The sequence below is a fragment of the Pimephales promelas genome, chromosome 22 (assembly GCF_988280905.1).
Source record: "Pimephales promelas chromosome 22, fPimPro1.hap1.1, whole genome shotgun sequence".
NCBI classification, from domain to species: domain Eukaryota; kingdom Metazoa; phylum Chordata; class Actinopteri; order Cypriniformes; family Leuciscidae; genus Pimephales; species Pimephales promelas.
In genome coordinates this window covers 15,634,803-15,657,179 of record NC_142790.1, presented here as the reverse complement: position 1 = coordinate 15,657,179, position 22,377 = coordinate 15,634,803, and the positions used below count along the sequence as shown (strand labels likewise).

General features: G+C 38.5%; 1 protein-coding gene across 2 annotated transcripts in view; it reads right to left on the bottom strand.

Moving 5' to 3' along the window:
- Nucleotides 1–214: 214 nt before the first annotated feature.
- The window catches only part of trpa1b (transient receptor potential cation channel, subfamily A, member 1b), a 191,375-nt gene continuing 169,212 nt past the window's right edge, over nt 215–22,377 (bottom strand). For both annotated transcript variants that reach the window (XM_089125692.1, XM_089125693.1), the window contains exons 10-31: nt 21,680–21,825; nt 19,718–19,854; nt 18,060–18,108; nt 17,768–17,867; nt 17,579–17,679; nt 17,236–17,405; nt 16,850–17,014; nt 16,291–16,405; nt 15,168–15,334; nt 14,543–14,627; nt 14,395–14,454; nt 14,188–14,286; nt 13,883–13,953; nt 12,869–13,022; nt 5,864–5,953; nt 5,377–5,546; nt 3,955–4,084; nt 3,669–3,851; nt 3,505–3,573; nt 2,759–2,854; nt 2,490–2,608; nt 215–957 (exon numbers count right to left, since the gene is read on the bottom strand). In XM_089125692.1, the coding sequence (XP_088981818.1) occupies nt 771–957; nt 2,490–2,608; nt 2,759–2,854; nt 3,505–3,573; nt 3,669–3,851; nt 3,955–4,084; nt 5,377–5,546; nt 5,864–5,953; nt 12,869–13,022; nt 13,883–13,953; nt 14,188–14,286; nt 14,395–14,454; nt 14,543–14,627; nt 15,168–15,334; nt 16,291–16,405; nt 16,850–17,014; nt 17,236–17,405; nt 17,579–17,679; nt 17,768–17,867; nt 18,060–18,108; nt 19,718–19,854; nt 21,680–21,825 (2,663 nt within the window). In that variant the 3' untranslated portion in view covers nt 215–770. The remainder of the gene's footprint in view (nt 958–2,489; nt 2,609–2,758; nt 2,855–3,504; nt 3,574–3,668; nt 3,852–3,954; nt 4,085–5,376; nt 5,547–5,863; nt 5,954–12,868; nt 13,023–13,882; nt 13,954–14,187; nt 14,287–14,394; nt 14,455–14,542; nt 14,628–15,167; nt 15,335–16,290; nt 16,406–16,849; nt 17,015–17,235; nt 17,406–17,578; nt 17,680–17,767; nt 17,868–18,059; nt 18,109–19,717; nt 19,855–21,679; nt 21,826–22,377) is intronic.

Below are 22,377 nucleotides of genomic sequence, written 5' to 3'. Positions count from 1 at the left end.
GGCAGTTTATATTGCTTCAACTGACCAAATCTAAAACAAATCCATTCCATCTGGATATTGTAATCCTTGTCATCAAATTTACTACATCTCATAATGTGCATGCTAAATCACAAAGTGATTTTACAGTGTTCTGGTCATGCAGGTGCATGTCTTAAGCAAAAGTCACTCATGTTTGGAGTAGATTAAGTCTGTAAAATCACCATTGACAATCTGATCAACAAGTTGGTTTTATTGTAATGCAGCTTTCATGGGAATATCATCATGATATAGTAGTGCATACACTAAAAAGGGAGCTCAAACAGATCCAAAATATGAGGGTTACACACTTGTGCTCTCTACTTTGAAATCAGTGTTATGACAGCATCCGGGCACAAGGCCAGGTGCAATTTACATGCTAATTCTTCTACAAATGTGGACCGTGTAATGCATCACGGAGTTTGAGGTCTTTAAGTTTGCATTAGGAGCTTGTCAGTGCATTAATTCCAAATCATCTTCTGTACTGGAGCAATAAGATCTTCTTTATGCATTAAAGCATTGGATACCATTCAAACACTTCTGTTCTGAGTTCAGTCCACACATCAAGAGTATTTAATAAACTGACTCAACATATATTATATATCAGTGTAACCTTCCAAATACATTATAATCTCATGATTATTACACATTTACACATAATCAGATTGGAGGAAAACCTAAAACTAACATCAAAACAGTCAATATGAAGATTGACGGCTGGGTATTTGGCTTATATTTACATTATGTCTCTAATATTATTTCTTTGCCCTGATCGCTTGCATCAGTGGGACCCACTTTGACTTCTCAGATGTGGACTGTTTCAGAGCTTTAGGGTTATGTGGGCCGTCATATTCATCAGCCTCAGAAGTGATTTCCATTTTCTGAATGATCAGTTTGAGCAGGTCATGCTGTTTCTCCAGCATACAGGACACCGCTTTCAACCTGAAGGAAAGAGCAGGTCAAATATAGTTCATACCACTCCATATGGCACATCTGATACTCAATTTAAGGGATTCAGTCAAAATTGAAAATTCTGTCATCATTTACTCACACTTATGTCATTCCAAATCCACAAGACCTTCGTTTTTATGCAATCTAACAGATTTCTGGGCCTCCAATGAAAGTCTATTAACCCAAAGCTCTGACACTTCTCAAGTCTTCTGAAGAGACATGATCGCTTTTATATGATAAATAGATTTAATTTAGGCTAAAGATGAAAATGAATTCAGACGGTGAACAAAAGCTTATGGGTTTATAACGACATGAGGGTGAGTAATTAATTTTTTTGGAAAACTATGCCTTTAAGGAAACAGAAATAAAAAAAGCAAATGTTAAGTGACATCATCCGCACAGATGCATCTAAATGCTTGTATTTGTTATGAAACTAAATATTAATATTACTCAATTATTATATATAATAAATCACATTATCTGAAACTGATTTGAGGTAGGTAAGCTATGCCAGTCAGAGTCATCCACCGTTCACATCTGAATTGAGACATACCTTTCAATTAAAATGCAATTGAATTTGTGATGTGATTGATGTAGTAAACCAAACTCCAAATTGCAATTTGAATGTCTGGTTGGTGGTGCATTATAGCTGATGAACACTAGGGGCTGCTCTCCTACAAGTCTAAAAGGTTTGTGATATTCATATTCTAGCACATTGCTAAAAAAAAAAAAAACCCCAAATATTGAGTTAATTAAATAATAATAATAATAATAAATATAATCATATTACCCTAAAAATACAGAGAAAGTGTAGTATTTTTTTTTAAAGGTACACTTAATGTACCTTTAGTACATCTTCACTGTAAAAAAATATTGATGGTTTAACTTAAAAAAGTAAGTAACCTGGTTGCCTTAAAATTTTAAGTTCATTGAACTGAAAAAAGTGAGTTAATACAATGAAGGAGATTAATTTAACCACCAGAAACTCAAAATTATAAGTTATCTGAACTAAATAAATTATTTAAGTTGATTTGACAAAAGAAAAAAATGTTGTGATTACTACACTGTAAAAAAAAATATTGTTGGTTTAACTTAAAAAAGTAAGTAACCTGGGTTGCCTTAAAATTTTAAGTTGATTGAACTGGAAAAAGTGAATTAATACAATGAAGTAGATTAATTTAACCATCAGAAACTCAAAATAATAAGTTATCTCAACTAAATAAATTATTATAAAGTTGATTTGACAAAAGAAAATATGTTGTGATAACAAATCTTGATTTTTTTTTTTTATGCATCATTTAAAGGTACTGTAGTTAAGGTGCTCATAAAGGCACAGTTTTCTTTCTGATAGATGGTTGTATAGGCACAATATTGCATATCAAGTCTGATAAACCCTCCCAATAGATAGAGAAATGGAGATTCTCCCTATAAAGCTCACGCAAGCACAACAGTTTGTTCACTTTTAAAATCAGTCCCTTTATGTTGGTGTTCCCAAAACCGAAGTGGTGGCACAAAGAGATCACCTGTTCTTCTGTTTGTGCAGCTCTCTCTCTAGATGCCCTCCCTGTCGTGAGCAGAGGTTCAGACGTGTGCGAACTGTGTTTTGGACCTCACCATCAATGAAGACCTGTATCAGCAATTTCTGTGTATCAGCAAAAACAAGTCATTGTCATTGTAAAGTGTTCATTTTCCCTCAAATGTCATATAATCATTGAAAAATGTTCGTTTACAGAATTTGATCAAAAGTTCATCTGTGACCAGAATTAAGAACCTCATTTGTTGATAGACAAACCTTGCATTTATTGGGATAGACGGTGATAGATGATTTGTCCACTCGCTCCAGGAACCAGTAAGGTAGTTTCTCCTCGAGGACAGTGTGAAGATCTATCTGTAATGATTAATGTGTTATAAATATTATTCTATTTATACCTCTACTGAAAAGTGTTCTCTTTCCCGTGTTGATGTATTTCCTATTGAAACAGGAAGTTTGAGTTTAAGACAAAGCTGAATTTTCAGCATCAGTGTCACATGATCCTTCAGAAATCATTCTAATATGCTGATTTGCTCCTCAAGAAACATTTTCTGTTATTATCAATGTGTTGTGCAGCTTCAAATTTTTCTGGAGACCATGATACATCTCAGACCGCAACATAGTATCGGCCTAGATCCGGCCCACATCTCGTACGTGTGGGGAATCCACTATGTTGCGGTCTGCGATTTCTTTTAGGATTCTTTGACGAGAAAAGAACAGCATTTCTTTAACATTTATAATGTTTTTTGGGTTTTTTTTCAAGTTCCTGACCCCAAACGTTTAAACACTAGGCCTATGATCACTCTGTCAACTTTGACAAGTACACTTCAAATCTAACAGACATAAAAGTTAGCATTGAAGTGTACTTGTCAAAGTTGACAGAATGATGCAAATCTCCAACTGTGAGTTAGTGATGTCTTTAAATCTTTCTAAACAATTTAGCAAAACATTGTTGAAAACATACATCAATATAGAGGTATAAGCGGTAGTGAATCCAGACTTCTCACCTGCATGGCTATCCGTTTCAACTCTGCATTTCTCTGTACCTCTGCAATGTCTCCTACTGCCAAACCAATCTGCAAACATGATTTAGACAAATACATCCTGACAAATTGCAGCTGTCATTAACAACAAAAACTGAATTCTAACATGCCATTGTTGAGTGTCCTACCATTAGGTTCATGAGAAGAATAGGCATGAGAAGCACAAAAAGCACAAACACAGAATAGGTGACCCCGGGGAAAGCCATGTGGCCTTCTTCATAAGTGTTCAGGAATGTGCTCTGGTAGTTCAGCTCTCCCACTGTCATCACAAATGTCTGGGCAAGTGCAAGGCCGATGGAGTTGAACTCAGGCTGTTGAAAGCAGCAAACAGTAAACATCATTATCAAACTGTTTGCCAAGACTTGATCTGGGTCTGTCAAGGTGGGTTGATATGATCTCTCTTTTTGGACGTACCCGGTGGAGCATCAAAGCGTAGAAGGCCAATCCGAATGCCAGCAAAAGAAAGATAAAAAGAACCATGATGAACACCAGGGTCCTTACGATTCCACCAAACATCACCACGTAGATTCCAATACGCTCAAACCTGCAAAGTGGAAATGGCATAAGAGTTTCAATGTTCGACATACATTCTAGGCTATTTTGTAGAAGAAAAAAAATGAAAATAAATACATTCCTCAAATCAATAATAGTATATGCTAAAAGTAAAATTAGTCATCATAACATTGTAACATTACAGAAGAAAATGGATTGTACTTTTTAGAATTGCTGAAGATGAACTTTAAGTGAGTGTCAATAGTTTGGGGGTCATTAAGATTTTTTTCTTTAAGAAATTAAAACTTCTATTCAGTAAGGAGGCATTACATTTATCAAAAGTGACAGTTAAGAGATTTATGATTTTACACAAAAAAAAGAATAATAATTCATTGCAAATAAATGCTGTTCTTTTGATCTCACCATTCATCAAATTATGAAAAAAGTGTATCACCGTTTCCACAAAAAAATATTAAGCAGCGAAACTGTTTTCAACAATAAAGTTTCTTGAGCAGAAAATCAGCATTTCAGAATGATCTCTGCAAGGATCGTATGACTGAAGACTGGAGCAATAATGCTTTAAATTCAGCTTTGGAATCACATAAATAAATTACATTTTAAAATGTATTAAAATAGACAATGGTTGTTTAAAACCGCAGTAATAATTAATTTTTATTGCATTTTTAATAAAATAACTGCAGCGTTGGTGAGCATAAGAGACTTTTTTCAAAAACACGTAAAAATCCAAACTTTTGAAAGGTGGTGTATTTTAAATTTAAAAATAGGGGAAATGGTCATGTACTATTAAATATATATAAAAAAATACTGATTAATTATTAAAAACCTTGAATATTGATAACTATAGCTTCAAAATACAGTATATTCTGCATTTCTAACAGTACAAAATGCCAGCCCGGGCTCACCCCAAGGCGTCATTTACTGATGCTTTTGACATTTCGCCAACATCCAACGCACATGGCACCTTTTAGTGTCAGTATGAGACGCAGATATATATGGGCCAGAAGGCGCCTCCTAGTGGTTTAACCCTAACCCTACACCAGACCTAAACCTACCCATTATTGTGCGTGTTATATTGACGCTAAAGGGTGCCGTGCGCGTTGCATTTAGACGAAATGTTAAAAGCGTCACTATGACGCCCTAGGATGAGAATGCGTTGAAAATGCAATTCATAGTGATTAATCAGCATATGGTGTACTTTAATTCATTTGATTAGAAATTAACTGATTGGAATCCCCAGTAAATTTCCTTGAGATAAATTTGTGCAAGCAGAAAATGTGATTGTTCATATTAAAATGTAAGAAACCTACAGGCCATTAAATCTACCTCTGGAAGTAGAGCAGGAAGCCGATCCATGAAGTCAAAATGGCGTAAGCTCCAGCCTGCCATTGCCACGTGTTGTCTACATTGAAGCACATGGGAATGACAAATACTAAAGAGCTAATAGCTGCACTCCAGTCCGCAGGGTTAGAGAAGTCCGTGAAGTAATTTATTCGCTACAATGTGAAAGACATAAGGGGTTAAATAAAAATCACCTTTAGGTTCCAAACATAGTGCAATTTGAATACTCTCGCCAGTGCCAAAGACCATAGAACGATGCATGCAAAATCTGAGCGGTGTTTTTATAGGTAAATTACTTGGCTGGAAGGCTTAAATCACTGCAAGGGAATCCCCACAGCAAAGGCATGTGTACTTAATGTGCATCATGACATTTATGATTAGTGACGGTTTGATTGCCCTCTACTGAGAGTCTCTGTAGTATGAGAGGAATTTATAGTGGATGCATCATGGGAAGTGATGACATGATTATTACCTGCTGAGCCAACTGCACCAGCTCTTTGCAAATGGAATACACATTCATGACGAGCACCATGATTATACAGACTGAGATTAAACATTTTTGCTGGATGGAGGGAAAAGAGAGAGAGTATCATTACAGCATTATCGGCAAATTAATCACATTAACATAATGAGTGTATCACTTTTTTATTCATAAAAAACATCTGCTATGGTGTGTGCATGTTCCTCACACTCAAAAATAGATCATATGAATGCCAACATGAGCTTTCTGTGCAGTTTCTCAAAAGATAAATAGTAATGTGCGTACAAGATTAGACATACTTAATTTCATGGAGATAATAACCTTGGAGCTGATGAATAAGTGGGACGTTGATGGATGCCATTCGGTTGATAATAACACTCACAATGTGAGAATGGAGATTCATGTGATTGTAAATGACGGCTTAGATAATTAGCTTGTCAATGCATAACAGATTAGGTCAAATTGACAACGAGAACTTCTGACCCCCATTAATGACAAATAAGGTAAACAATGACAACATTGGTGTACTTTAAGTAACGTCAAAATCCTTTCAAAGGACTAGTTCACCCAAAAAAAATTAAAAGGCAGCATTAGATGGTACTTACACTAAGTGAAAATAGCAGTGTTTTCTTTGCAATAAGCATAAATAGTAGTTACTGTATATGCAATTTATACTATTTCTACATCTGCCGAACTCTCCACTTGCTCAATCAGACAATGGTGGGCAGAGTTAGTATAAATAGAATCTGCCAACAAAGTGGGTCATTTTGCACTTCATAATTAAAATGTTGTCATCGTTTACACACCCTATTGTTTATGTTGTTCCAAACCTTATGTCATATGATTTACTTTCCTCTGTGGAACATAAGAACACCTTTACACCTTTTTTTGTGTGAGTTCCAGTTCAGGTTTGAAAGTTGGAACAACAAAAGGGTGAATAAATAATGGAATTGTCTTGCATATGACCCCGAGCAGCTACTTTCTATATAAGGATCATATTTACAGCTCATTCAAAAAAAAAAAAAAAAAAAAAACAGTTTGTCAAGAAAATAACAAGTTTGCATTTGGATAACATGTCAAATCATCAATGCAATCTGAAAACATCATCATAAGTTTAGCTCAACTGGTGCTAAAAAGTCACTGTATGGGCTCTATGCACGGCGGTATTTCCGGTGAAGTATTAGGGATGCTCGATAACTTCCGCCGATCGTAGAGTCCAATGCAATACCGAGAATTTATATTGAATTTTATACTCCATGCTTATACTAAAGAAACGTTAGTCACAAAAAACAGATAAAACAGACACCCCTCGTTGTGTTTATGCTTCTTTTTAAAATTATATTAAATAAATATAACTATATATAAAATTACATCTAAACGTATGTACTGTACGTTTCATTTCAAAGACTGGAGGACAGTAAATTTTGAAGACTCTGCCAGAATCCCGTTTTCCTCGGTTTTCCTCCGCTTTAATCTCCACAACCGGAAATGGACAAGCATCCTTGCGTCAAATGCGGAATTTATGCGTGCATATAGCCCCATTGAGCTCCACAAATTGCCCCATTTCTTTTCTCTGAAGTGGTCTGACTCCTCCCCCTTGTTTTATGTGACAATTTTTACCATCATCAAAATCTACGATGTGCCTAAAATTGGCACTATGTTACAATTCAGCCTCTTTTTTTCTACATGCATATTGATTTTATTGTGAATTATATATTCATGGACGTTTCTTTTTTTAGCACACAATGTCTTGCTTTTTAATGAAAATGTCATAACTCGGTCTTCCTGCAAAAGACTAATTTACAGACTAATTTAGACCAATCAATTAGGCCCTGTTTACATGAGAACGCTCGCGGGTGAAAACGTAAAAATATTTTATTGGATGTGCCTTTCGTTTACACGGCGACAGCGTTTTTAGGGCTTAAAAACGCAAAAAAATGAAACACCCTCCAGTGTGGAAATCTTTAAAACACTCCACCGCCGCGTTCCCGTGTAAATGGTAAAAACGCAAAGGTCTGTTTGACAGTAAAGGTTGTACGCAGGCGCGCGGGCTTGTTGTTGTTCTAGTATGCACTCTTAGCCGCCTGGAGTGCATACTACATTGAATTTCACAGACTTTTGCGTCACCATCTGCATGCAGATTTCACACACAAAACGCTCATCTAAACGCAGAATAAAAAGTGATAACGCAACGCCACTTTTGCGTTTTCTCTTCAGAATCGTTTCCGTGTAAACATAGCCTTAGTCTCCCAAAACCCCATCCCTATATTACAAATAACTGCAAGTTTGCCTCCATCCAATCAACAACCAATGTACAGAACTAAGTACCTGCCCTACACTTTTTTTTACTGTTTAACTCAACTCCTACTTGTATTTTATTCACAATTTTATGTTTCATTATTTTATTATCATTATTTTCTAGTAGCAAACATTAAAGAACAAGTTTCTTAAAGAACATTTTGAAAAAATCAACATTTTGAAAAAAAGCAAAGAAAATCGTATTTTTGTAAAAGACTACCTAGAAAATCTAGGGCTGGGTCTGCCTCCTCCTGTGGTAGCACTTGCAGGTTCACTACAGTACCTGCTCTAGAAATGGAGTGGTAGGAACCTTGTGCACATATCCAAACTGGGGTCTCAGGACAACGTGAGAAAGACACGACCCGAACTCCAGGCACGATTCGTCGACCGAATATGCCTGCAGATCCCCTACCCTTTTGAAAGAGGCCAGAGCCAACAGGAGAGCTGTCTTCATTGACAAGATACTCAACTCTGTTGTATTCAAGGTCTCAAAAGGGGGCCTCTGAAGTGCTCTTAGCACTAGAGTTATCTGATCACCAGGTTGTGCTTTCCTAATGACTTATCATGTACTGCAATGTGATGAGCGGCTATTGTGGCAACATACACTTTAAGGTTGGAGGGAGACAGCCTTCGTTCCAACCCATCTTGCAAGAAGGAAAGCAAGACTCTTGATCAGGCAAGTTCGGCGGTCTTCCCGGCGGGAAGAACACCAATCGACGATCAGGTTCCACTTCAACTCATAGAGGCGCCTTTTAGAGAGGGCACTAGCGAAAGTGATGGTGTCTGCCACAGCGTGTGGTAGGTCACCTAGAACCGCCGCGTCCTGTCCAGGGACCAGACATGGAGTCTCCAGAGGTCTTTGAGTAAGCAGGTCCTTACTCAGAGGAATGGGCCAAGGAGGTGCTGTTGCGAGGAACATAAGTTCTGGGAACCAGGTCCGGTTGGGCCAATACGGCGCAACTAGTAAGACCTGCTCCTCGTCCTCCCTGACTTTGCACAGTGTCTGTGCGAGAAGGCTCAATGGAGGAAACTTATATTTGCGAAGGCCCCGGGCCAGCTGTGCACCAATGCATCTGTGCCGAGAGATCCTCTGGTCAGAGAATTAAACAACTGGCAATGGGACGTGTCCGGAGAAGCAAACAGATCTATCTGAGTGGCTCCAAAGTTTCCCCATATCAGCCTGACCACCTGGGGATGGAGTCGCCACTCTCCCGGAAGGGGCGCTGCCGTAAGAGCTCGTCTGCTGCAAGGTTTAGCACACCAGGCATGTGAATGGCTTGAAGCGACCTCAGATGCTTCTGACTCCATAGGAGGAGATGGCGGCTGAATCACAACATACAACGGGAGCGCAGAACAACTTAATGATTGATGTATGCCACGGTCGCAGTGCTGTCCATACGGGCCAGTACATGCCTGTGCAGAAGTAACCCTTTGAGGCGGTACAAGGCTAAGCGTACTGCTTGCAACTCTTGGCAATTGATGTGCCAATGCAGTTGAGGCCCCGTCCACAGACCTGAGACTGCATGCCCGTTGTACATGGCCCCCCATCTGTTGGGAGAGGCATCCGTGAAAACTACAGCATGCCTGGACACCTGTACTAAGGGCACTCCGGCCCGTAGAAAGGCAGGGTCCGACCAAGGACTGAAGTTTTGGCGACAGTGCGGGATAATGTTGACCCAGAACGTGCCGCTCTGTCACACCCATCTCGGGAATTGATTGTGAAGCCAACGCTGAAGCTGACTCACATGCAGGAGGCCGAGCGGCGTTACCGCGGCTGCGGCTGCCGTATGCCCCTTGAGCCTTTTGAAACTGTTTCAGTGGGACCACTGACCTGCCTTGAAAAGATCTGAGGCAGGTGAGCACTGACTGGACGCACTCCTCGGTGAGGTGCGCAGTCTGACTGACCGAGTCCAACTCCATACCGAGAGAAGAGATCCTCTGCGTGAGGCAGAGTTTGCTCTTGTCCCAGTTGACTTGAATCCCCAAACTGCTGAGGTGCCGAAGCACCAAGTCCTTGTGATCGCGACAGATCTCGCGAGTGAGCTATTATCAGCCAGTCGTCGAGGTAGTGGAGAATGCAAACGCCATGTTCTCTCACAGGAACAATAGCCACCTCCACAACTTTCGTGAAGACATGGGGAGAAGCCGAAGGGTAGGACCTTGTACTGATATGCTCAACCCTCGAACGTAAACCGAAGAAACGATCTGTGTCGAGGAAGAATCGAGGCATGAAAGTATGCGCCCTTCATGTCGATCGCTGCAAACCAATCTTGGGGATGGATGCACTTGACAATGCGCTTCTGCATGAGCATTTTGAACGGGAGTCTGTGTAGGGCCTGATTCAAAACTCGCAGATCCAGCCGTAACCCACCACCTTTCCTGGGTACAATGATGTAAGGGCTATAGGACACAAACCTCATCTCAGCTGGAGGGACCGGCTTGACCTCGCCCTTCGCCAGCAGGGCGGCGATCTCTTTCCTCAAGATAGGGGCATCGACACGTTTTTAAGTGAAGAGGACGACCCTGTACTTGGGGGTCCAGCGGGCAAACTGAATTGCATAGCTGAGCCGTATGGTACGGATGAGCCAGCGGGATGGCCTCGGAAGCACTAGCCAGGCCTTGAGAGACCGTACCAACAAGCCGACCCGGACCACCGCTGTACCCGCGGAGAGGCAGCGAGGTGAAAGGCAGGGACCGGACTCCCTAGGCATTGCTGCGGCCGAGAGAGGGGTCTTGGTGTGTGGTGCAACACTTACCCGCTTCCACCGGGCAGGCGCGGGGGGCGGGGAAAGGCGATTACGCATTGCACTGTGCCACCAGAGTAGCAGAGAAGTGTGGCTCTCAAGTCTGAATCTGATTCAGCATGAGCACACACACAATTACAATGGGAACTCAGCATCATCATTTCCAAAGTGTAAAAGCCCTCTCTACGATGCAGCGATCGACATCTGATCCTCCCCTGGAGCCCCGAATGAAATAACTGGTCTCTCATGAGAAGGACCAGAAATTCCACCTGAAAGCTGACAGGCATGCAAAACAGGGAACGTGGCCATAACCTTTATGGCACACAGCACGCTGAGCGCTCAACCCCTCGTGAGAAAGGCAAGACGTGGTCATGCTCTCATAAGAGAGAGGTGTCCGAGGAGGTGGTCTTGTCAGAGAACGCTCACTGTAGTCCTCAGATCACTAATGCTATTAACCAAAATAGCCCTCTACCGTTGGCCACCAGAAGAGGAACTAGATCAGGCAATAGGCAAAGGGTCTCCACCTCATTTGAGACACTTGATCCTTAACCGCGCATCGAATGCGCGAATGACGCGCGCTGGGTTGCCGTGACAATCTCAAGCCTTTACGAGAAAGGGGAGATGAACAACGTGCCGACGTGGTCATTCTCTCATGAGATAACATAAACCACCCACGAACGCAGTCTCATCATGCTTAAACCCTGGCACTTGAAACAATGATCATGGCCATCAAATGAGGACAGGAAACGACCGCATCCAGAAACACATGGGTGAAATGTCATCCTGAAAAGGACGCGATCTTTACCCATGTTGCTCTTTGCAAAGAAAACGCTCTCTTATTGTGCTGAAGCACGGCAATACCGCGGGAAAACTGCAAGCTGTGCGCACTCAACCGAATACCAGCTGTGACAACAGATCTTTGAAAAAAAGGCAGATTGTGTGAAGGAACAGCCAGTACCCGGGAGATTGCGAAGATCGCTGAAGCGCCGTCACACCAACACAGAGAGGTATTCGTTGACAACTGCAGACTCGTTGCGCGTGCAGATAAATTATCAATCTTATAGCTCACCCACTCAGAGGACAGAACTGGTCGGCTCCGAAGCTAAAACCATATGTGTGTGCGCTCGCTTCCGCTTTATACCTGCACTGGCAGGCGGGGCGCGGAATGCAAGTCCTGCATGCCAATATTCATTAGCTCGTTTTAAGCACTTGAAGGCAATTGGTCTCCCTAGCTGATCCCAATTCGTTGGAAACTCCTCCGACGAGACGTAGGAGTTCCCTAACGAAAGGGAACTGGAAAATTCCATCAATGCCGTGGAAGCAATATCTCATAAATGATGGGAAAAAAGATAAAAGAAAAAGAAAGAAAAGAAAAAGAAAGGAAAAATAGAGAAAAAAAAGATAATTCTGTCAATGGTGGGGAAAGAGTTAAAAGCATCCGCAAATGAAAACCTAGGCTAAAAGTTTAAATAAAAGAATTTAAAAAGATCTTAAATCCCCATTAATTAAATTACAGCATTTGTACAATCTTTTTTCTATTACATTAAGTAAAAGGATTGCACTAAATGTCTGCCTTAATTGACAATGTAATAAGTAACGGGAATGTTCAATTCATAGAAAGAGACCATCATACACACAGACCATCCCATGTGTTTTCACGCTGCTGATGAGTAGCACCACATTTAGAAGACAGATTTTAAAGTATACATTATATTACCAATTCTGGAAAAATAGTTTGCATCTCTCTTCGCATTTATAACAGTGTGACTTTGAAAAGTAATTCACAATCAATTTGATTGTCATTTAAATTCAACTACCATTATTCTCTTTGACCTTTCCCTTCTCTGCTTGTCACAGATAAGCACTGCTATCATTTGTCGCATCAATGACATAATTCTTTGAGCTCATGTCTTCCCTACAAGATGCTAGAGAGCTCTGAATAGAGGCTGTATACCTCACTAAAAGATACAGGAACCATGGTGACAGATGTGCCATTGGTAGAAATGTCCTGGCTCGGTCTCAGATTGAGGATGAGGTAAGTGAGGGGCAACAAGCCAAGCAGGTAGACTGCCAGGTTGAGCAAATGAACCTTGCTTCCATATGCCTTCCTGTCCGAATAAAACACAATATCAGTCGAAGATTCAAAAGTGTGCTTATGTAAATCAGTGGTGGGTGGGTGTCAACTTAAAACGTTACTTAAGTAGTCAACAAAGACATAAATTAACTGAGACAAACCTTTGTAAAAAAAAAAAAAACATATTGTGGAGGTTTAAATTACTGGGGTCAAATTGACCCCAGAGGGTAAAAAGTGTTATCAGATTTGAGGGTAACAGGAGGGTTAACAAATTCATAAATCGGTAACATATTACAATACGGGTGCACTAATATGCATGAATTCATGCTTAACTAATGCACAGATAATCATGAGTTAATGTATAACCAATGAAGAACTAAACCATTAATTAATGATTACTGCATCAGCAACTAATAAAGAGTCTATATGATATGATAATAGATTAAGTAATACATGAATTGCTAATAATTCAATGTGTTAATTACCACAATTAGTCAAAGTATGCTTTAATTAATCATTAGCTAATAATTTGCAAAGGTATCATTATGTTATGACTTTACTTGTTGAGGCACATCATTATTAACTAGTCATTTAGTAATTGTAGCAATTTGCACATGAATTTGCACTAACAATGAAGTAATTAATCATGTATTTGTAGGTGATTGGTTGTAGAAAAACACTGACATTCTGGATTCAAGCAGCAGCAGAGTCACTGACTAGCTGTAAATGTAACGCTGTAAATTTCAACCCTGTAAATGCTGAACTTATCTAACGTCACCATGAGCAACAATTACCATCCAATAGGGTTCATTTACGTAGAATGTAGTGAATTAAAATATTACAACTAGAGCTGTAGGGAGTTTCTGAGAGAATTATAGTACATCTTTGACATACCACTTCATTTCCAGGTATTTTTGGCTTACGGGATGAGTGAGGAGCTCCAGACGGTTGTACCGCACCATTGCCTAGTGAGGTACAAGAGTTCGGATTTATTCTCAAACCATTTTAAGATGCAAAATTAAAAGTTTGTATTTAATAATGTATAAAGCACAATGGGGTCCAGAATTCAGACATCACTAGATAAAATGCTCACATTTTAATTTCATGTTTTCTCCTTTAATAAACAATTTTCCATCGTTAGAAAGGATGAGTGCCTTGAAGGACTGTAACCTATTGTAACACGATTTAAAAAGACTTACATTCAAAGCTGCCAATGGTTGGAAATTCATGGATTTGTCTGCTTTGGCATACTTCTTCAACTGTATAGGAGCTTGAAGCCACTGAAAATCGTACCTGATCTGCCAATACCATTAAAGAATTGTACTTGTGATTAATGATCTTTATATAGCATTAATGGACTATTAATAGTTCTAATGCAACTTTTTGCACATTTTTGGAAAGCTTACATGATAATCTGGACTGTTGGCGTCGTGATCAGACTCAATAATGCACCGGTCCAGAAGGTGCTGTTCAGAAGAGAGAGGGGTTTTATGTCAAATAATGTATCAACAATATCTCAGAGATTTTCATAAGGTGTGACATAAATAGACAGACCTTGAAAGACTCCGGGAGGAACTCTATGATGTCCATCACAACACAGCGGGATTTGGCTTTAAATGACGTTAATGCCTCAGCACACCTGCAGTGGATTAATATGTTTTTTTCAACTGTTGGCAAACTGAGAGGAGGAGAATAATATGGGTTTTAAAAAAATCTCAACGTATTCTTTAATATTGTTAGAATATTGGTCGAATGTTTTGTGTTGGTATTGTCTTTTCTAATTGCTTGTTCTTTTCCTTAGATTTATTATCTGTGTTAAGATATGCTCTTATGTAACTGGCCTTGGTATTGATTTTGTTGATGTATTGTGAATTTTGTTGTTTTGTCTTCCCTTATGTGTAATTATGATGTTTAATGCTGATGTTTAACTTTTAGGTAACTTTATAACACGCTCTGGTTCGCTTCGGCAAAAAAAAAAAAACAGTGAAATCAGCCCATCGAGCTGTATTTATAGGGCTAGGCCACGCCCACTTTGGCGGGACGTTGACGCAGTGGGCGTGAAGCACCCCCATTGGACCATCACCAAAGGGCCTCTCTCGATAGGCTGCTGCAGTTCCTTTTGAATGTTTTGTACAGTATATGATTAACTTAACCATCTTGAACGTGGATGTCTCCTTACCTCTCACTTTCGATGGTGGCATTCACTACATCCTTTTTCTCATTCCGCACAGCTTCATGCAAAAAAGAGTTGTCAGCATTGTTGAGAGAGATTTCAGCTCCTCTTTCCAATAACAGCAAAACAGCACCCACATGTCCCGCTTGTGCAGCAATGTGAAGGGCTGTGTTCTAGTAAAGCATACATGTTTGGTTAAAAAGCAGTGTCGTTCAAACTTATCATAAATGACAATTGCTTTAAATGAGTAAATAAATAAATACATACAGTGTAGTAAAAGTGTAAAAAATAAAATACTTTTTGAAAAAAGTGTCTAATGCTCAAGTATGCACTTATTTGACAGCATACAGTAGAACAGTAATATTATGAAATATTATTACAAATTAAAAGATTTTTTTTCTAATTTGATATATTTAAAAATATATAAATAAATAAATATATCTAAATATCTAAATATTTATATATGAAGAGTTCAGATGCAAAAGCCTCTAAATGCCATTTGAAATTTTCTTCTTTAATGATGATTTTTATCAAACTTGTATATTTAAGTTCAGTAATTTCACATAAATAACAATTAATAGGTAATTATCATTGCCATTTAAGTGAAATCACTGAACTTAATTATACAAGCTTGATAAAAATTTTCATTCTAGAAGAAAATTTCAAATGGCACTTAGAGGCTTTTGCATCTGAACTCTTCATATATATATATATATATATATATATATATATAATATTCTTGATGGCAACGCTGAATTTTCAGGATCATTACTCCAGACTTCAGTGTCACATGATCCTTCAGGAATCATTCTGATATGCTGATTTGTTGCTCAAGAAACATTTCTTATTAATACCAATGTTGAAAGCAGTTTTGCTGCTTAATTAATATTATAATTATTAAAAAATGAATATTCTTTGATGAATAAAAAAATAAAAATTGTTTTATTAATACATCTTTGCTAAATAAAGGTTTTTAAATCATTTTTTCTTTATAATATTATGACAAATGTCAAATTTAATGAGAGTATTTGTTCGTTGGATCTTCAAAGCTCAGTTTCCTATGGTTTGGTAATTGTATTCTTCAAACTGACTATGCTCCAAAGGTGTTAGTGATTGTTACACTGCTTACCCCATCTTCATTTGTTTCGTCCAGTAGTTTGACATTGGCTGCGAGGAGGATTTTCATCGTATGTGTGTATCCCTCAGCCGCAGCATGATGTAAACAGGACCAGCCTTTGTAATCACTAGAGAATACAACAGACCTTAGGAGAGAACTTCCAGCTGAATGAACTCACAACCTAACCAAGCATTTTGTGAAGCTGGCACTTATTTTATTAAATTATTTTAGCGTTTGATATTTTCACCCAATTGTGACCTGGTAGCAGGGTTAATATCTAAACCATAAAAAATTTCCATTACTTAATAAAATAAATATTATTTAATAAAACAATAAAACAGTAATGTATAAAAAAACTTATACCAGGCTTTTTTATGTTGCTGAATCAACACAAATCCAATACATGGATTCAAAATCAGCTATTCAAGGTAACAATTCCAGGTTATCGCTTTTTACAGTGCTCAATGATTAAAATTACACAGCCTGGTAGTTATTAGAGTAATGCATTTCTGCTTGTGATGACTGTGAAAAATATAGATGTTTTGCATTCCCCCAAAAAAGTATGGTGTACCTTTGAAACAGAGCTCCCCTCCGGAGCAGCAGCTCCACTACTTGTGCGTGTCCTGCCCTTGAAGCAAGATGAAGGGACGTCAGACCCTTTTCGTCCCAATCATTCAGCATTTTGGAGTCTGTGAGGTTCTCCAGCAGCCTGTGGCATGTGTTTAAACGCCCATATCTGACAGATGTTGGAGAAAAAAAATAATATTAACAGGTTTGGGAGCACGTGAAGTAAGAAAGTTTAGAGTTATACTGCATTCATTTGTATAAATTCCAGCAAAATTATCATAAATGGTCAGGAACGACATGCTATCGCAGGTCAAAACGTATTGCTTATAAGAAAATAAGCACAAAGATATGGCTTTGAAATAGCTCTGACTGCATTACAAACGTTCTCACTCTGCAGCGAAGTGAAGCGCTGATTTCTTCTCCCGTGACTTTTGACCCAAGAAGATATTGAGACCCAGCATATTTTTGACCGAATCGTGAATGCCAAGTTTGCAGGCGTAGTGCAGAGGAGTGCAGCCTTCAACATCCTCATCAGACAACATCTCCTTCACAGCATTACTCTGGAGGAGGCAATGGGTTCTTATAACTATATACAGAACATGCGCATGTTCAAAACAATGCATTATGTAATAATCCATAACACAGGGTCACTTGAGCTCTTCAGGCTTTCTTTCAAAATGAAAGTGTTCTGCATTTGACAAACTGAACTTGACGTTTAGGAAGATTTTCACACCTGTAAGACTGTCTCAGGAAGATTTTTCAGCCCTTTCGGTTGAAGAATGACAAGGTGGAGGAAGTTGCGACCTGCTTTGTCTTTGATTTTGAAATTGGCACCTATTTTCAATAGGACAAAATGTTAAATATGCAGAAACGTGCATGCAATTGATATTGGAGATAAAATGTGTTCATGAAAATGCTTTACCAATTGACAGTAAATATGCAACAGTTTTCCAAGCACTGCAGTTGGAGGCCAACAGCAGTGGAGACAGTCCCTTACAATCAATACAGTCAATATCTGCTCCCTTTCCAAGACAAATGAGATCCAAATAACAGTGAATTACCGGTGTTATCAAAGAACACACAATACGATAATGAGATATGGTGGTTAATATTAGTCCTATCAAAAGATCAATCCAAGCAACGTAGTTTGCTGGTACACCTAGTGCACATTTCAGCCACTCACATTCTCACAAAGCAGCCATTCAAACATTTACCTTTGAAATGAGATATTCAGCCAACTCGACATGATCAAACAACGTGGCTCTATTAGGAAAATAAAGTCATTGTTATTCATTAAAGCATTGGGAATAAATCAAACAAATACATCTGCAAATTGCAATTGGACAAGCACCCAAATGGCATCATCATTATAAATACATTTGTTTGGTCATAGCAAAAGTGCTTTGAAAGAAAGTAGTATAACATTTTTATTGAGACAAACAAGTTTTACAAACAAGAATACATATAACCAAACATTTTAGGAGTATATAAAAATACTCACATAAAAAAATTTAATTAAAGGTACAATATGCAGGATTTTTGCAGTAAAATTACCAAAAAAACGCTAGGCCAATATTATATATTTTATTCAGTTGATTACTTACAATATCTCCAACTATTTGTAAATCGTGAGAAAATTGCGATTTTTAACCAAGGAAACGGGGCGTGTGAGCAGGGGTGAGGAGTCGCCAGTCAATGACATCATATCCGGGTTACCCCCGGTTTCCGCCAGGTTTGACCTCGTACTGCAATAGTAACCATGGCGACAGACGTGGACAACTGGGTCGGTTATGCCCGTTATGCGAGCTCAACAGCGTGAGCGTCCCTAGCAGGGTTTTGTTCAAACATTATGGACCATGGCAAGCAGACTTTGAGACAAAAAGAGGACTAAAACGAAGATCAACATCTTTCGAGATGCCGAGAGCTCCACGTCCTCGACTAACTTCGACTTGACAGAGACGTGAGTGTTGCATGTTACTTGAGCAAACAGGTGAGCAAATTAATGTATATAAAACGAATCAATGTTATATAGTTCAACATGATGAAAAGTTAGAATATGATCTGTATGGTATTCTCTAATGTTAATCTAGCTTAGTCTCATACAGCCAACAAACAATCTAACTAACAACATTCAACACATGCAAATGGCGTTTAGTGTGATAGTGAAACTGTTAGAGCAAGTGAAGCAGCGCTGCGTTACCTCAAGTTTAATTCCTCTAATAAACTGACCTGTGTGAGTAATTCAGTGTAGATAGGTAGATATCCGCGGGACTCGTGTTGCGTGTGTCGCTGGTATATGTCTAGCAATCGTGCCCTGCTTCATACTACAGTCATGTTGAAAACATCAATGTATTCACTCATCCATAAAAGATCCATCAGCTTGACAACAAGATCCACAATTCCGCTTAATGCAGAATATACGTCATTAATATATGCCTTTGTTATTGTAAGAGGTTAGCGACCCCTGGTGGCGAAACAATCTTGCATATTGTACCTTTAAGCACAATTTAATTGTTTCAAGTTTTTACTTTAGATATTGTTTACAAATACATTTTGGTGTTTAGTATTTAAAATTAATATTTAAATCTCTTTACTATACAGTCCAATGGAAAAAAAAAACTCAAAAAGTGAATGGACTTTCAATAGTGATATAAATCCATCAGTTTCATTAAAAAAAAATAAATCTTCATTTATGTTTCGACGTTGAATTAAAACCTTATGGATTTGGAATGACATAAGTAATCGAGTAACTCATGCATTTTAACTTTTGGAGGAACTGCCCTTTTAACAAACTGAGATCAGCTCTGATATAAACCAGAAGGCTAGTTAACTTAATAATGACTACTGGAGAGTAGTAAGGCATCACACTGACCTATGTAAGGGGGTCTGATTGGCTCCATCCCTGAGGTTGATGATGTCTTCCACTCTGTTGTAAGAGGAAATCATGATTTTGATGGCATCCAGAGCACCCTGAGTGCAGGCAAAGTGGAGGGCCGTGGATTTGTCACACTGCAAAACAATCAAGCCACACATACACAGACACAAAATGGAAGTCAGCTATTAGCCTGACATAAGGAGAGGCAAGGTATTGCAAGAGGGGGACATTCTCTCAGCTGCTGCACCAATAACACAAACCATTAATGAGAGAGCACCCTGAATTGCTGTGGCAATGGACAGAACGGCCAAGCTCAGTTATAGATGTAAGTGGCTGCAATTTGTATCAATTTAACTATCTGAAGCTATTACTGAATGCATCAACCCTCCTGCTACAGACTGAAGACGACAAATGGAGGAGTGTAAGTGTGTTTGTGTCTGTGTGGTCGAGAACGAGAGTCAGGAAATCAGGCTGCTTTTGTATTCATTGCAAACCACATTCCTCTATGACTCCATTTCATGAAATTATTATTTCATTTTGTTGTATCTCTTTCCGAATGGTGACATTATAGCCAGACTTTAGGCATATTTAACAATTTTGTTATTTCTGTCCCCAAACTTCTTACAGGGCATGGTGTGGTTTAATGTATTAAAAAGCTTTTACAGAAATGAGTCTTGATGATAATGGGTTCATGATTATATTATATAATTTTGCAGAATATCTTATTACAGCTGCGGGAGGAGTATGGTAAAATATGGTAAAAATTCTAATTGGTGGATAATCTAGTCAGCAGAAGGGTGGAAACTGAAACCACTGGGTGGTGGTTTAAATCTGCCATGATTTCTGTTTCTAGGCCATTCTATTGAAATCCACACAAGAAAAAAAAAACATGCTCTGGTAACATATGCCACATTTAGACTAGTGACTAGTGACACATTTAGACTAGTTAAACTAGTGTTATGTGTAGCCTGGTCAACAGATTCACATATTGATCAATAAAACAAAATATACATGTTTGTGATCATAATTATAGTAATGGAAAAAAGAAAAATTGGCTGTTTTGTTTTAAAATATATATATAAATTATGTTATAGGGAAGTGTTAAATCGTTTAAATAATGCCTCCTCTATAATCATTTTGGCGTTAAAAACTACACACAGGGCAAAATTAGCGCTAAATAGGCAACTTATTGCATATTCTTTTTTTTCTTTTTTTTTGCATATAAAAAGGAAACGAATTGCATATTCATTTGTAGTTGGAAGTTTCCCTTTCAGATGCACGTATTTTTAATTTTCTGCAGGAAATAAAAGATGAGTTGGAGCCTCAACTACAAGGAGTCCTGCAACACCAGGTGCATCAAAACTTCTTACAACCCGTAATTGTATGACCTTTTTACAGTTCACATTTTCACCTGCGTTATACGTGGTCCCAATGCTAATTTGGGTTGCACTTGGTTGATTGTGTTGTTCATTATGTAAATGATTTGACTGCGTCTGTGTTATTTTATTTGCATGGAATCCCACGCAAAACTAGTGTGGTAATGTAGGTGATTTGGTGCACATGCATGGTCACATGACACATGTCTGTCTTCTGCTTTTATCAAGTCGATTCTCTCAGCCTTATGATAGATCAGGCCAGGCTAGGCTGTCACTGTAAAACGATTTCAGGGACTGTTAGGGCTCATGGCAGTTGTGTCCAATATGATGGGCCTTACAAACATGAGACCATTGCAGTGGTGACTCGAGACCTGAGAGGGCAAACCATTTCGCTACATTAGGGTTATCATCAGGGTTAAATTCACCAATGAGATTGAAGTGATTTCACACGTGCTTCAGATGCAGGTAATGCAGAAGCATGTCCGTAGCTTCAACATTTTGACATAGCATCTCGTTCCCTTCTCAAAGAACCAGGGTTACAATCCTAACCAAGACATTTTAGAACTCTTGAAACAGTAGTTACCTGTTGCTGATCCACTCTGGCTCCTTTAATGATGCAAAGTTTGATCACCTCAATGTTACCCCCACGTACAGCTAGATGGAGGGGGCTGCTTTTGGTCTTATCCAAATAATTAATGTGCACTGAAGTTGAAACGCCCAGTTCTTCTCCTTCATGAGGATGAGAGAGAGAGAAGATTAAATGTTCAGCTTCATTTTTTTCATATTTGATAGTTACAGATAAAAATACACAGAGGCATTTTCAAAAAAAAATTGAATTGTCATCATTTGCTGACCCTCATGTAATTCCAAACCTCCACTTTTTCCTGTAGAACACAAAGGGTAATTTCTTGAGGATATCTTGGCCATTTTTTTCTATATAATGACGTGAATGGGGTCTAGAGCAGAGCTCCACAATGGCAAAGCATCATAATGTTATTATAAAAGGGTTTCATACAACTCATGCTCTATATCAAGCATCTCTTTAAAGCGCCAGTCCCTTTTTTTTTTTTTTTGATGCAACAGTCACACTGTAAAAAATATTGATGGTTTAACTTAAAAAAGTAAGTAACCTGGTTGCCTTAAAATTTTAAGTTCATTGAACTGGAAAAAGTGAGTTAATACAATGAAGGAGAATGATTTAATCACCAGAAACTCAAACTTATATGTTATCTGAACTAAATAAACTATTTAAGTTGATTTTACAAAAGAAAAAATGTTGTG